A 14,984-nucleotide genomic window follows, 5' to 3' on the forward strand; every position below is an offset into this window, starting at 1 on the left:
CTGCTATTTATAACTATCCTATATTCATTCAGTTTTCTACCATTTTTAGGTTATTATGCTTTCACTAAATCCATTAAGGTGAGAAGGCAGTTCATGCCTTTGGACATAGTTGTAATTCTTCTTGTTCAACATACATTTCAAGTTTTACATAACAGTATATAGATTTGTAAACCATAATATTACAAACATTAAAACCATTATATTATCTTAAAAACAAAAATATTTATTGGCATTACATAAAACAGAATGCACCTTTCATTTCTAATTTGAAAAAAGGCGGAATCAACAAAAAAAATCTGATTATCTATTTGGAAAAATCTTTTTTTGCTAGAAAGGCAGAAAACCAGTGAAAACAAGCAGGAAGACTAGATGTACTTTGCATGTCTGAAGAGCTTGTCAGTTGTTCTGTTTAACTTCTCATATTGGTTGTCCTGTTTTGCATTTCATCCAGTCCAGGAATCTTTGCTTTAGTATATGGAGGCATCATCATATGGACCGAAGTGAGATGAATGCATTCTTGGGCTGGAGGGAGAGATTCTGCCATGACAAAGGGACAATTGTTTGAACAAGAGTTTTAGGTGCCTTCTGAATTTCACTCCAACGAAGACATAGAGAACTGGGTTGATGCAGCAATGACAGTAGGCTACTTTGCGGCTGATATCAAAAGCAAAAAAGATATGATTGCGAGTTTGACATTCCGGCATGATGACATGCTGAATAGACAAAACATACACAAAGTTAAACACATTGTAAGGAGCCCAACTCAAGAAAAAGACCACCACAATGGCAAATATGAGTCTCACAGTTCTGTACTTCCTTTGAGATCTTGATCTAAGCAGAATCTTAAGCATCCCAAAGTAACAAGCTATAATAACAAGAAAAGACAGGAGGAAAAATGTTACTTGCAGGCTCATCTCTATCAGTTTCCAGATGAATGACTGTTCATATTCACAGTGTTGTTTGCCATTATTATCAATTATAACTTCAGTAAAAATGATCTCAGGTACCGTAACCATTATGCTGCTGCTCCAGATGGCCATGCTCACCAGAATGCCACATTTTTTGGTCTGTGTTCTCATGGTTGATAAGGGATCAACGACAGCCAGGTACCGCAAGATAGTCATGATAGTGAGAAAGATGACACCACCATAGTAGCTTATAGAAAAGATAGCACTTACTGCCTTGCAGAGAAATTTACCAAAAATCCATCCATAATAATGATATACAATCCAGAAAGGCAGCGTGCATGAGAAGGTCAAGTCAGTGATGCAAAGATTCAGAATGAAGAGGTTTGTTAAAGATTTGAGGTTCTCATATTTCATCACGATCCGCAAGACAAGGCTATTTCCTACCAAGCTGAAGAAGAAGATCAGAGAATAAAGGATGCAAGTAAATATAGCGCTGAATCTGGAGGTCTCATCCATATCACAATAATTTGATTCTATCGGGGTGTAATCATAAAATGTTGAATTTGAGGTCCATTCATTATCATCTATTAGGTTAGTCATTTGGATTTGTTGCAGGTTTGCTCACTTCTGCAACTGTAAGGAGTGTTTCTGAAACAAACTATGAGATTTGTCCCTTTTCCCCAGCCTAGTTTCAAAACATGAACCTTCCTGTTTGTTAGGACTCACACAGGTGGTTGGAGTTGTATCATTCTATGTAAGCATTTAGGGGAAATTTCTTAATTTCCTCCCCTAAGTTTTATTAAAGTCCTGGGTCTTTCTTCACACTCTCCTTCTTTGAAATCTGTCCTGCTAGTGTTGACACGCTGACTAATGGAAACAGTAAGCAGGCAGGCAGAAAAAATGTCAGTGGAAGCATGGAGTCCACTGGACACTCCTGGAAGTGTCTTTAAGTACAGCTGCATTCTTAGGTGCCATGCTGATCGATAAATACACTAAAAGCAGGTGTATACAACTTTGGTGATAAAGATATTGATAGTTGTTTGACATTGTTGGTGTTGTGTCCATGTTACTGTATTTTCCGGCGTATAAGATGACTTCTTAACCCATGAAAATCATCTCAAAAGTTGGGGGGTCGTCTTATATGCCCAGTCGTCTTATACGCCGGAAAATCAGCGAGCCCGGGAAGGCACGCCCTCCCCTCTCACTGTGGAGGAAGCAGGGCAGGCTGGCATCTGGCGGGAGCCGGCCGGGGAGTGCGCGCTTGTGCAGGACTTCCCTGCCAGCTCCCGCCCGACGCTCTTCCCTCTTGAGGCAGCATCCCCGAGGACTCCTTAGGAGCCGGGGAGCGATGCTGCCTCAAGAGGGAAGAGCGTCGGGTGGGAGCCGGCAGGGCAGTCCTGCACACGCGTGCACTCCCCGGCTGCTAAGGAGTGCTCCTTAACAGCTGGGGAGCGCGCGCATGTGCAGGACTGCCCTGCCGGCTCCCGCCAGATGCCAGCCTGCCCTGCTTCCTCCACAGTGAGAGGGGAGGGCGTGCCTTCCCGGGCTCGCTGATTTTCCGGCGTATAAGATGAAAAATCTTGAAAATCATCTCAAAAGTTGGGGGGTCGTCTTATATGCCCAGTCGTCTTATACGCCGGAAAATACGGTATATGAATTGAAGGTGAGGAGTGAATTCAGGCAAAGCCACAACTGAGAGCCTAGAGGAGCACGTAGGTTTGGAAGAAGGATCTGCAGAATGAACAGGCTGGTGGGGAAAAACTTCATTAGGAAAGGACAGACCAGAGATTAGCAAGAACAGCTTGGCAAAAATGCTGGAATTCCGACAAGCTCAAGAAAGTGTTGCTTTCTCCTCTTTCCATCTTTAGGCTAAAAGCAAGCTCTCAAAGAGAAAGTGCTGAAGGCACTAATAAAATGAGCATAATCAAAGTTGCAATAAGGAACAGAGAATTGCAAAGGGGGGGAGAATGATACAGTTAAGAAAGTGTAAAAAAAATCAACAGATAAAAAACCTGCCTAGTTTTTTGAGCTGCAGCCACTTAGAAATCAGTATAAAAATCAGTTAGAAATCAGTATAAAAATATTTAAAAGTACAGTAGTAAATAAATATCACTGTTGTTTAAACAGAACTATGTACCGGTGTCTGGAAAGTTCTTGTCTCCTTTTCCATTCTCCCACACACCATCCACAGTTTCTTCAGTTCCGACAGATTTTGAAAGGACTCAACATCTTCCTATTTCTAGGTAAGGAAGAGTCATGCAGGCTTTCATTTTATGTTCAGTGCATTTTTGCCTTATTGACTGAGCCTTCCTAACATGCAGCTCCCAGTTTGCATATGATGAATGCAGACTGATGTTCACTACACAAGAAATTCTTTGCCATCAGAGATGGTGACAATTAAATAGATTTAAAAGTGGAAAAGATGAAATTTGTTGTTGTTGTTAGTTGCGAAGTCGTGTCCGACCCATCGCGACCCTATGGACAATGTTCCTCCAGGCTTTCCTGTCCTCTGCCATCTTCTGGGCTCCATTTAAGCTCACGCCTACTGCTTCAGTGACTCCATCCAGCCACCTCATTCTCTGTCGTCCCCTTCTTCTATTGCCCTCAATCTTTCCCAGCATTAGGCTCTTCTCCAGTGAGTCCTTCCTCCTCATTAGGTGGCCAAATTATTTGAGTTTTAGCTTCAGGATCTGGCCTTCTAAAGAGCAGTCAGGGTTGATCTCCTCTAGGACTGACCGGTTTGATCGCCTTGCAGTCCAAGGGACTCGCAGGAGTCTTCTCCAGCACCAGAGTTCAAAGGCCTCAATTCTTTTGCGCTCAGCCTTTCTTATGGTCCAACTTTCACTGCCATACATTGCAACTGGGAAGACCATAGCCTTGACTATACGCACTTTTGTTGACAGGGTGATGTCTCTGCTTTTTAGTGTGCTGTCTAGATTTGCCATGGCTTTCCTCCCCAGGAGCAAGCGTCTTTTAATTTCTTGGCTGCAGTCCCCATCTGCAGTGATCTTGGAGCCCAGGAAAATAAAATCTGTCACTACCTCCATTTCTTCCCCATCTATTTGCCAGGAATTGAGAGGGCCGGATGCCATGATCTTGGTTTTCTTAATGTTTAGTTTCAACCCAACTTTTGCACTCTCCTTCTTCACTCGCAACAAGAGACTCTTCAGTTCCTCTTCACTTTCTGCCATTAGAGTGGTATCATCTGCGTATCTTAGGTTGTTGATATTTCTTCCAGCAATCTTAATTCCAACTTTTGATTCATCTAGCCCTGCCTTTCTCATGATGTGCTCTGCATATAAGTTAAATAGGCAAGGCGACAGTATACAGCCTTGCCGGACTCCTTTCCCAATTTGGAACCAATCAGTGGTTCCGTGTCCAGTTCTCACTGTTGCTTCTTGGCCCGCATATAGGTTTCTCAAGAGACAAATAAGATGTTCTGGTACTCCCATCTCTTTAAGAACTTGCCACAGTTTGTTATGATCCACACAATCAAAGGCTTTAGCATAGTCAATGAAGCAGAAGTAGATGTTTTTCTGGAACTCTCTAGCTTTCTCCATGATCCAGCGTATGTTGGCTATTTGATCTCTAGTTCCTCTGCCTCTTCGAAATCCTGCCTGTACTTCTGGTAGTTCTCGATCCACATACTGCTGGAGTCTAGCTTGTAGGATTTTAAGCATAACTTTACTAGCATGAGAAATGAGTGCAATGGTGCGATAGTTTGAACATTCTTTGGCACTGCCTTTCTTTGGAATTGGAATGTAAACTGATCTTTTCCAATCCTGTGGCCACTGTTGAGTTTTCCAAATTTGCTGGCAAATTGAGTGTAGCACTTTTACTGCATCGTCTTTTAAGATTTTGAATAGCTCAGCTGGAATACTGTCACCTCCACTAGCTTTGTTGTTGCTCAGCTTTTCTAAGGCCCACTTCACTTCACATTCTAGGATGTCTGGCTCGAGGTCAGTGACCAACTCATTGTGATTATCAGGGACGTTAAGCTCATTCTTGTATAGTTCTTCTGTGTAATTTTGCCATCTCTTCTTAATCTCTTCTGCCTCTGTTAGGTCCCTGCCATTTTGGTCCTTTATCATGCCCATTTTTGCATTGAACGTTCCCTTCATCTCTCCAATTTTCTTGAAAAGATCTCTGGTCCTCCCTATTCTATTGTTTTCTTCTATTTCTTTGCACTGTTCATTTAAGAAGGCATTCTTATCTCTTCTAGCTATTCTCTGGAATTCTGCATTCAATTGGGCGTATCTTTCTTTTTCTCCCTTGCCTTTTGCTTCCCTCCTTTCCTCAGCTATTTGCAAAGCTTCCTCAGACAGCCATTTTGCTTTCTTGCATTTCTTTTTCTTTGGGATGGTTTTGGTTGCTACCTCTTGTACAATGTTGTGAACCTCTGTCCATAGTTCTTCAGGCACCCTGTCTATCAGATCTAATTCCTTAAATCTATTTGTCACCTCTACTGTATATTCAACGGGGATATGATTTAATTCATACCTGACTGGCCTGGTGCTTTTCCCTACTTTCTTCAGTTTAAGCCTAAACTTTGCAACAAGAAGCTCATGGTCTGAGCCACAGTCAGCTCCTGGTCTTGTTTTTACTGACTGTATAGAACTTCTCCATCTTTGGCTGCAGAGCATATAGTCAATCTGATTTCTGTGTTGACCGTCTGGTGATGTCCATGTGTAGAGCCCTCTCTTGGGTTGTTGGAAAAGAGTGTTTGCTATGACCATCGTATTCTCTTGACAAAATTCTATCAGCCTGTGCCCTGCTTCATTTTGTACTCCAAGGCCAAACTTGCCTGTTATTCCGGTTATCTTTTGGCTTCCTACTTTAGCATTCCAATCCCCCATGATGATAAGGACATCATTTTTTGGTGTTACTTCTATAAGGTACTGTAGGGCTTCATAGAACTGGTCAATTTCATCCTCTTCAGCACTGGTGGTTGGGGCATAGACTTGGACTACTGTGATATTGAATGGTTTGCCTTGGATTCGAACTGAGATCATTCTGTCATTTTGAGGATTGTATTCCAGTATTGCTTTTCCTACTCTTTTATTGACTATGAAGGCTACTCCATTTCTTCTGAGGGATTCTTGCCCGCAGTAGTATACCTGATGGTCATCTGAATTAAATTCACCCATTCCTGTCCATTTTAGTTCACTGATACCTAAGATGTCAATGTTCAGTCTTGTCATCTCTTGTTTGACCACGTCCAGCTTGCCTTGATTCATGGATCTTACATTCCAGGTTCCTATGGAAAAAAAATCTTTACAGCATCGGACTTTCCTTTCACCACCAGACATATCCACAGCTGAGCGTCCTTTCGGCTTTGGCCCAGTCGCTTCATTCTTTCTGGCGCTACTAGTACTAGCCCTCTGCTCTTCCCCAGTAGCATATTGGACGCCTTCCGACCTGAGGGGCTCATCTTCCAGCGTCATATCGTTGTGCCTTTTGGTACTGTCCATAGGGTTTTCATGGCAAAGATACTGGAGTGGGTTGCCATTTCCTTCTCCAGTGGATCACGTTTTGTCAGAACTCTCTGCTATGACCTGTCCGTCTTGGGTGGCCCTGCACGGCATAGCTCATAGCTTCATTGAATTACGCAAGCCCCTTCGCCACGACAAGGCAGTAATCCATGAAGATGAAATTGGCAAGGCAGAAACCAAGATCAGATTGTATATAATCCATATAAATATGGAAGAAGTATCAATTTTCAAGGCTGAAATATAGATAGTCCTCGACTTACAACCACAATTCAACCCAAAATTTCTGTTGCTAAGTGAAACATTTGTTAAGTGAATTTTACCCCATTTTACATTTTTTGACACAGTTGTTAAGTGAACCACTGCAGTTATTCAATTAGTAACAGAGTTGCTAAGTGAATTTGGCTTCCCCATTGACTTTGCTTGTCAGAAGGTCACATGACCCCCCTGAGACACTGCAACCATCATAAATACATGCCAGTTGCCAAGTGTCTGGATTTTGATCACGTGACCATGGGGGATGCTGCAACGGTCATGTGAAAAACGCTCATAAGTCACTTTTTAAAATGAACTGTTGTAATTCGAGGACTACCTGTATAATTAAAACTGCAAAACCAGATAACAATGTCGAACTGCTGAACCTCAGTTCTTGAGCCAGCAAAAAATATGCTAGCATATAGAAACTTCTGGTTTGGCATTCAATGAGACGAGTAGAAGAAGCCAGGGCTCCAGCTCCTTAGCCTGATTTCATTCTGCCTGGTGATTCCAGAATGTTGCCCTGGAGGGGCAATGAAGAAGGAGGGATGCGTTTTTACTTTGCTTTTTCTCCTTGAGATATTGGATTTAGCCTAAAGTAGTTGGCTCCTTTTACGGTTTGGATTTTAGCCTAAGATAGTTGGCTGGAAAAACGAGTACATCAAATCTCACCAGACTTATGAAAAAGACTTCCTCTGCACCCTCTGTTGGAACATTTAGCCTAACAAGCCAGGGATCTATTGAAACAATGTTGCAGCATGAGAAAATAAGCATTGCTCAAAATAAGATGCAAACTACATTAAAATTATTTCAAGAATCAATACAAAAAAACCATGAAGAGACAAAAAGTAATTTCGATAAATTAAATGAACAAATTTCAGACATAAAGACACAATTTGTAGTCCAACACCAAATGATCATTAAAAATGAACAAAGAACTCAGAAATGGAAAATAAATCAGATGATATTGACAAAAAATGGAAGTACTAATACAAGAAAATGAAAAATTAGAACAAACAAATCAAAACCTAAAAGGAGCAATGGCAGTCTTAGAAATGGAGAAAGCAGATCACTACTTAAGATTTCAAAATATTCCTGAAGACATAGAAGAAAATATAGCAGTTGTGATTATTGATCTCCTGGCAGAGGCTTTAAAAACAGACAAAAAAGAGATTCAAATGGAGATAGATGAAATATTTCGAATGAATTCAAGTTACGCAAGGAAATGTAAACTACCCAGAGAAGTGCATGGAAGATTTATAAAGAAAACAACAAGAGATGAAATACTGAGAAAAGTTAGAGATGAGCCATTACAATACAAGAATAAAGAAATCGTGGTGTTAGAGAGAGTAAGAGATACTCGAAGACAATATCATTTCCTAACTACAAAGCTGATTGCAAAAGGCATAAATTTCAGATGGTTAATGCCAGGAGGGATTTAATCAACTGGAATAATACAAGATACCGATTGGATTCAGTTTGGAAAGCAGAAGATTTTGATGAAAGAAATCGAGCATTCTTAGATGAAGGAGTGCAATATTGATAAGAGGAGAGAAAAGATCAGAAACAAATAGAAGAATCAACTGAAGAAGTAATTATACAAACAGGAGAAATGCATTATTAACAACATGGGAAAAAATAAAATGTAAAATATATTTGAAAATTCCAGGGTGGTTGTCAACAATGGAATAAGCAATGCTTATTTTCTCATGCTGCAGCATTGTTTCAATAGAACCCTGGCTTGTTAGGCTAGATGTTCCAACAGAGGGTGCAGAGGAAGTCTTTTTCATAAGTCTGGTGAGATTTATACACCTGAATTTAGTGAACCTTGACAAAATCTGGACATATAGAGATATTCTAAACTCTGAAGGGAATTTAAAATCTAAACAAGAAATGGAAAATCAGGGTATCAATTTATCATGATGGGCACATTTACAACTGCAAGCTAGATATGATAAACATGTTAAACTGTATGGATTTTGTAAGGAACAAACTGTGTTTGATAAAATATTGTTAACTTCTGATGAGAAACTAATTAAGAAAATGTATAATTTTCTATTAACTTTGAAAATGGAAAGTGAACAAGTTAAAGAAACAATGATAAGATGGGCGAAAAAGTTTGGGTACAATATAGAATTAGAAAAATGGCAAAATTGTGGGAAAGAAATTACAAACTGACCATGTCAACTTCCTACAAAGAAAATTTATATAAAATGTTTTATAGATGGCACTTGCCACCAGCAAGACTAGCAAAAATGTTCAAAAACATGTCAGATAGATACGAAGTTCACATGTTGCAAAGCAGCAGTTGCTATATTATGCATGGTTCTACACTTAGGCAAGAAAAAACAAATGCACAGGTATAGTATAGGGGGTACCTTGCTCAAAAGTAGTAACTGTGAGAGGGATCTCAGAGTCCTAGTGGACAATCACTTAAATATGAACCAGCAGTGTGCTGCAGCTGCCAAAAAAGCCAACACAGTGCTAGGCTGCATTAACAGAGAGATAGAATCAAGATCACGTGAAGTATTAATACCACTTTACAATTCCTTGGTAAGGCCACACTTGGAATACTGCATCCAGTTTTGGTCACCATGATGTAAAAAAGACATTGAGACTCTAGAAAGAGTACAGAGAAGGGCAACAAAGATGATTAGAGGACTGGAGGCTAAAACATATAAGGATGGTTGCTGGAATTGGCTGTCTAGTTTAATGAAGAGAAGGACTAGGGGTGATATAATAGCAGTATTCCAATATCTCAGGGGTTGCCACAAAGAAGAGGGAGTCAGGCTATTCTCCAAAGGACCTGAAGGCAGGACAAGAAGCAATGGATGGAAACTAGTCAAGGAGAGAAGCAACCTAGAACTAAGGAGAAACTTCCTGACAGTTAGAATAATTAACCAGTGGAACAATCTGCCTCCAGAAGCGGTGAATGCTCAAACACTGGAAGTTTTTAAGAAGAGACTGGGTAGCCATTTGTCTGAAATGATAGGGTTTCCTGCCTGAGCAGGGGATTGGACTAGATGACCTCCAAGGTCCCTTCCAACTTTATTATTATTATTATTATTATTATTATTATTATTATTATTATTATTATTATTATTATTATTATTTAATAATAATAATAATAATAATAATAATAATAATAATAATAATAATAATAATAATAATAATAATAATAGGCACAGAACAACAGTACCATCTTTTTTACCAGTCATTCAATTTGATGTTATGCTTGTAAAAAAATCTAAAAAATGGATCTGAAAATTAAAAGTAATATTTTAGAAAGACCATCTGCTGGAAGAGAACTACCTTATCCATTTACTGTCTAAAACATTGATTTGAATTTTGCTAATGAAGCAACATTTGAAAAGTGGTGCAGCTTCATAGGGTGGTGTGTGTGTGTGTGTGTGTGTGTGTGTGTGTGTGTGTGTGAAAATCAAGATGGCAACTGTTATGTACTGGGTTTGTGGTGTTACACCATGTGGGTTGCTGGAGCACCTAACGGCTCTCCAGCAACCCAGAATAACTGTCTCCTGTCCTGCAATTGGCTAGCCCCAGGTGGCAAGAGTGGCTTCAAACCTATTGGCTGCTGCCTAGGGGCTAGACTATATATTGCGGCTGGTTGCAGCCCATGCTTCAGTACAGTTCCAGCAAGAATAAAGTATGAGTTATCCTGTACTCAGCCTTGTGTCATCCTTCCTGCACCAACAAGCCCACTACTTAACAGTGGTGACAAGGATGGGTTCCTGCTTTGTTGATTAAGAGCTGAAGTCAACGAGAGGTCGGCAGCACACGTTGGAGGGAAGAGGCATTTTCCCCCTCCCTGCTCTAGGCCGGCTAGCAAGCCATGCTAGCGGCCTCGCTCTCAGAGGATGCATTTCCTGAGTCTTGAAGCAGGATCTGAAGATCGCAGGAAGCAGAATGAAGAATGCCAAAGGTCGGCAAGTTAAGAGAATTTGACATTAAACATCCGGAGGAATGGCCATCTTACCTCTCGCAAGTAGAAAACTTTGAGAGCAAATCACATCACAGAGGAAGGTCTGAAGGCCGCAACGCTGCTTTGCGTGTGCGGACCAGCAACCTTCAATTTGGCAGAGAATCTCTTCGTGCCAACACCCATAGAAGTGGTCTCCTGCTAACCAGGCATTTCCAGCCCAAGATGTCTGAGATGGCTTGGAGATTCAAATTCGACCAAAGAGTGCAGCTACTCAGGGAGAAAGCTTTGGAATTTATTGCGGGCCTAAGACAGGCCGCACGGCTTTGCAAGTTCTCAAACTTAGAAGAACGACTAAGAGACCGGCTCATCTGTGGCCTTCGGGACAGAACACTTCAGCAGAGATTGTTTGCTAGACCCAATTTAACGTTTTCCAAGGCACAGGACGAGGTAATGGCTGACGAAGCTGCCGGGGGCGCAGTGCAGACAGTTCAGCCCACCAAACCTTCAAAAGTGAAAGAATCGGTCCATCTTGAGGTCGCCAAATGCGCCGGAGAATCGTCAGAGGAAGAAGAACCCGAAATCAACAAACTCCAAAGGCAACCCAACGTGCAACACCGCAACAGCCACCAGCGAGAGGACGGTTACAAGGCAGTTCTCTTACTAAGATGTAAGGGGTGTGGAGGCAACCATCTTCGCGCCAATTGGCTACGTGTAGAGCTTGCAGAAGAACAGGCCACATCGTGGTGGTTTGCAGAGCCCGTGAGAGCCACCCAAACACCAGTCAGAAGAATTGACTAGGAGAGGTACTGGGGCCCAGGGTCCAGTGAGTGTGGGATTCTTCAGAAGCCGTAGAAGCATCTGCCGTACCGGGACTCGACGCCCCCTCAAGCCCAAACTTAAGCTCTTGGTAGAGCTACAAGGAGTTCCATGTAAGATGGAATTGAACTCCAGCTCTGCAGTCTCAATCATTTCTCAAGACACATTTAACTTCGTGTGTAGGTGCAGTAACAATTGGGCCAAACTAAGACCCTCAGATATAATTTTAACGGATTTTCAAAATGCTTATGTTAAAGTTAAGGGTGAAGCCATGTTATTGGTAAAATTTAAAGGGTTCTGGGGGCACCTGTATGTAATAGTAGTAGGGGGCCAAAGAACGAGTCTTATTGGACTTGATTAGTTTGATGCCTTAGGTATTCAGATTACTGGCATAAACTGGACACAAACTGCAGACCTCCTGTCAGTGTGTAAAGAGTATGCAGATGTTTTTGATTCAATACTGGGGACATACACAGGCCCACCTATCTCTTTTAAGTTAGATCCCAATGTTGTTCCAATCAGGGTTAAACCTCGCAGGGTCCCCGTTGCCTTAAAACACAAGATTGATTCTGAAATTGATAAGCTTGTAGAACAGGGCGTGTTACAGCCTGTTGATGGGGGGGGAGTGGGAAACTCCTATTGTCACCCCACTGAAGGCCAAGGGGAAGTTCGCATTTGTGCTGATTATAAATGCACATTAAATAAGGCCCTCAAGCAACACACTTACCCAGTTCCAGTGGTCAACCATATTTTAGCCTCCTTGCAAGGGGGAACCATTTTTGCTAAACTTGATTTAGCACAGGCCTATCAGCAATTGCCGGTTGATGAGGCCAAAGCTTCGGCTGACTCACAGAGGGCCGTTCAAAGTTAAACGCTTACAGTTTGGAGTCAGTGTTGCACTGGGTATTTTCCAAGGGATTATGAAACATACACTTAAGGGTATCCAGGGCGTTTACTCTTATTTTGATGATGTTCTTATTGCAGGGGAATCCCTAGAAGTGTTGGCCAGAAGGCTCAGGGCTGTTTTGCAGAGGCTTCGTGAAGCAGGCCTCAAATTAAAAAAGAAAAAGTGTAGTATTGGGGTTTAATCAACAGAATTCTTGGGGTTCTGAATTGATGCTAACGGCATTCACCCCGCTGATTCTAAAGTGAAGGCCATTAAGATGGCTCCTAGGCCCAAATCAAAAGGAGAACTTCAAGCATTTTTGGGTCTCCTAAATTTTTATCACACATTCCTACCTCATAAGGCAGCAATAGGAGAGCCCCTCCATAGGCTGCTGGACAAAAAAGCTCCTTGGAAATGGACTAACTTACACGAAAAATTTTTCCAGGATTTGAAAGCACTTCTGTCAGAAAAGTCCACTGTAATGTAACTCATTACATAGAGTCTAAACCTGTATGTTTTGCATGTGATGCATCTCCCTATGGGGTGGGGGCAGTCTTAAGCCATTTAGGAAAAAATAGGAAACAGGTTCCTATTGCATTTTACTCAAGGACCTTGTCCTCTGCTGAGCGAAACTATGCCCAGATTGACAAAGAGGCCCTGGCCATAGTTGCTGGAATTAAAAAAAATCATGATTATTTATATGACAGGGATTTCACTGTCTACACTGACCACAAACCTTTGTTGGGACTGTTCACAACAGACAAACAAACCCCCCCACATATTATCTCCAAGAATGTTGAGATGGTCTATTTTTCTGTCTGCATACAATTTTAAATTACCGTATTTTTCAGACCATAAGACGCACTTCCCCCCCAAAAAGGGGGGGGGAAATGAGGGTGCGTCTTATGGTCCAAAGGTGATCCGTATGGCCAGCCCCAACCTTCGCAAGTGGAAAGCAAGGGAGATTGCCAGGAGCACGAATGGGCACGTGCTGAGAAACGCCGATCTCGCGCTCCTGCAATCTCCCTCGCTCGGTTTCAGCTTCCCTTGCTACAAGAGAAAGCAGGCTGAAACGGAGCGAGGGAAATTGCCAGGAACAAGAATTGGCAGATCTTGCACTGCTAAGCTTGTAAGCCGCCCTGAGTCTTCGGAGAAGGGCGGGATATAAATGGAATAAAAATAAAAAATAAAATAAAATAAATCTCCCTTGCTCCATTTCAGCCTGCTTTCTCTTGTAGCAAGGGAAGCTGAAACCGAGCGAGGGAGATTGCAGGAGCGCAAGATAGCATTCCTGGCAATCTCTCTCACTCCATTTCAGCTTGCTTTCTGCAAGAGAAAGCCGGGCCGCAGGGCCGCCTCCACGGGTACTGCTCTAACGCGGAGAGGGAAGGACAAAGAGGGAGGGCAGGAAGAAAGGAAGGAAGGAAAGAAGGAAGGGACAATGGGAGAGGGAGGGAGGGAGAGAAATAGAGAGAGAGAAAGGGAGGAAAAGGGAGAGAGAGAAGGAGAAAGAAATAGGGAGGGAGAGAAAGAGGGAGAGAGAGAGAAGGAGAAAGAAAGGGAGAGAAATAGAGGGAGAGAGAGAAGAGGGAGAGGGAGAGGGAGAGAAAGAAAAGGAGAGAGAGACAAGGAGAAAGAAAGAGGGAGGGAAATAGAGGGAGAGAGAGAAATAGGGAGAAATAGAGGGAAAGAGAAAAATAGAGAGAAAGAGGGAGAGAGAGAAGGAGAAAGGGAGGGAAATAGAGGGAGAGAGAGAAAGAGGGAGAAATAGAGGGAAAGAGAAAAATAGGGAGAGAAAGAGGGAGAGGGAGAGAAAGGGAGAGAGAGAGAAAGAAAGGGGGAGGGGAGAGAAGGAGAGAAAGAGAAGGAGAGAGAGAAATTAAATTAGTAATGTGATTGTTAAGTGAATCTGGTTTCCCCACTAAATTTGCTTGTCAGAAGGTTGCAAAAGGCGATCTCATGACCCTGGAACAATGTGACCATCATAAATATGAATCGATTGCCAAGCATCCAAATGTAAATCACATGACCCTGGGGATGCTGCAACGGTCATAAGTGTGAAAAATGGTCATAAGTCACTTTTTTCAGTGCCGTCGTAACTTTGAACAGTCACTAAGTGAATCGTTATAAGTCGAGGACTACCTGTACTTTATCATTTTTTTTCCTTTTTGCAGGGAGGTCAAGTTTTTGACACCTTGCTCGGCGACTGGTGGTACTCGGACATTGCCTTGTCCTAAAAGTGGTACAATGGATGAAAAGGTTGAAAGGCCCTGTTTTAGTATACTGGTACTATTTGGTTCAGAATATTTTTTTTCTTGTTTTCCTGCTCTAAAAACTGGGTGTGTCTTATGGTCAGGTGCGTCTTATGGTCCGAAAAATACGGTAATTCATAAATCAGGAAAAGAAATGGGCCATGCTGATGGCCTCAGCAGACTACCACTGCCACTAATGGATCCAGCTCCAGCTCCAGCTCCTGCTGCTAGAATACTGTCCATACAGGACATACCTGAGTTTCCCCTCCATGCAGGGGACATTGCTGCTGAAACTGCCACAGATAAAATACTTAGTAGAGTGTTGTCATGGGTATACACGGGCTGGTTGGAAAAAAGTCCAGGCTCTGAATTTCAAAGTTATTTTGTCAGGAGGCATGAGTTGTCTGCACATCAAGGGTGCATTTTATGGGGGAACAG

The 14,984-nt window shown here is 42.1% G+C and overlaps 1 protein-coding gene across 1 annotated transcript; it reads right to left on the reverse strand.

Annotated features, from left to right (window-relative positions):
• Window positions 1–467: 467 nt before the first annotated feature.
• LOC310648748 (chemokine XC receptor 1-like) lies at window positions 468–1,508 on the reverse strand (the record flags this gene model as incomplete). The annotated part of the gene is made up of 1 exon (XM_083376772.1): window positions 468–1,508. One exon carries the CDS (start codon window positions 1,506–1,508, stop codon window positions 468–470), a length of 1,041 nt encoding a protein of 346 aa, XP_083232898.1.
• Window positions 1,509–14,984: the final 13,476 nt, after the last annotated feature.

Source organism: Vipera ursinii (assembly GCF_947247035.1).
Source record: "Vipera ursinii genome assembly, chromosome: Z".
Lineage (NCBI taxonomy): Eukaryota > Metazoa > Chordata > Lepidosauria > Squamata > Viperidae > Vipera > Vipera ursinii.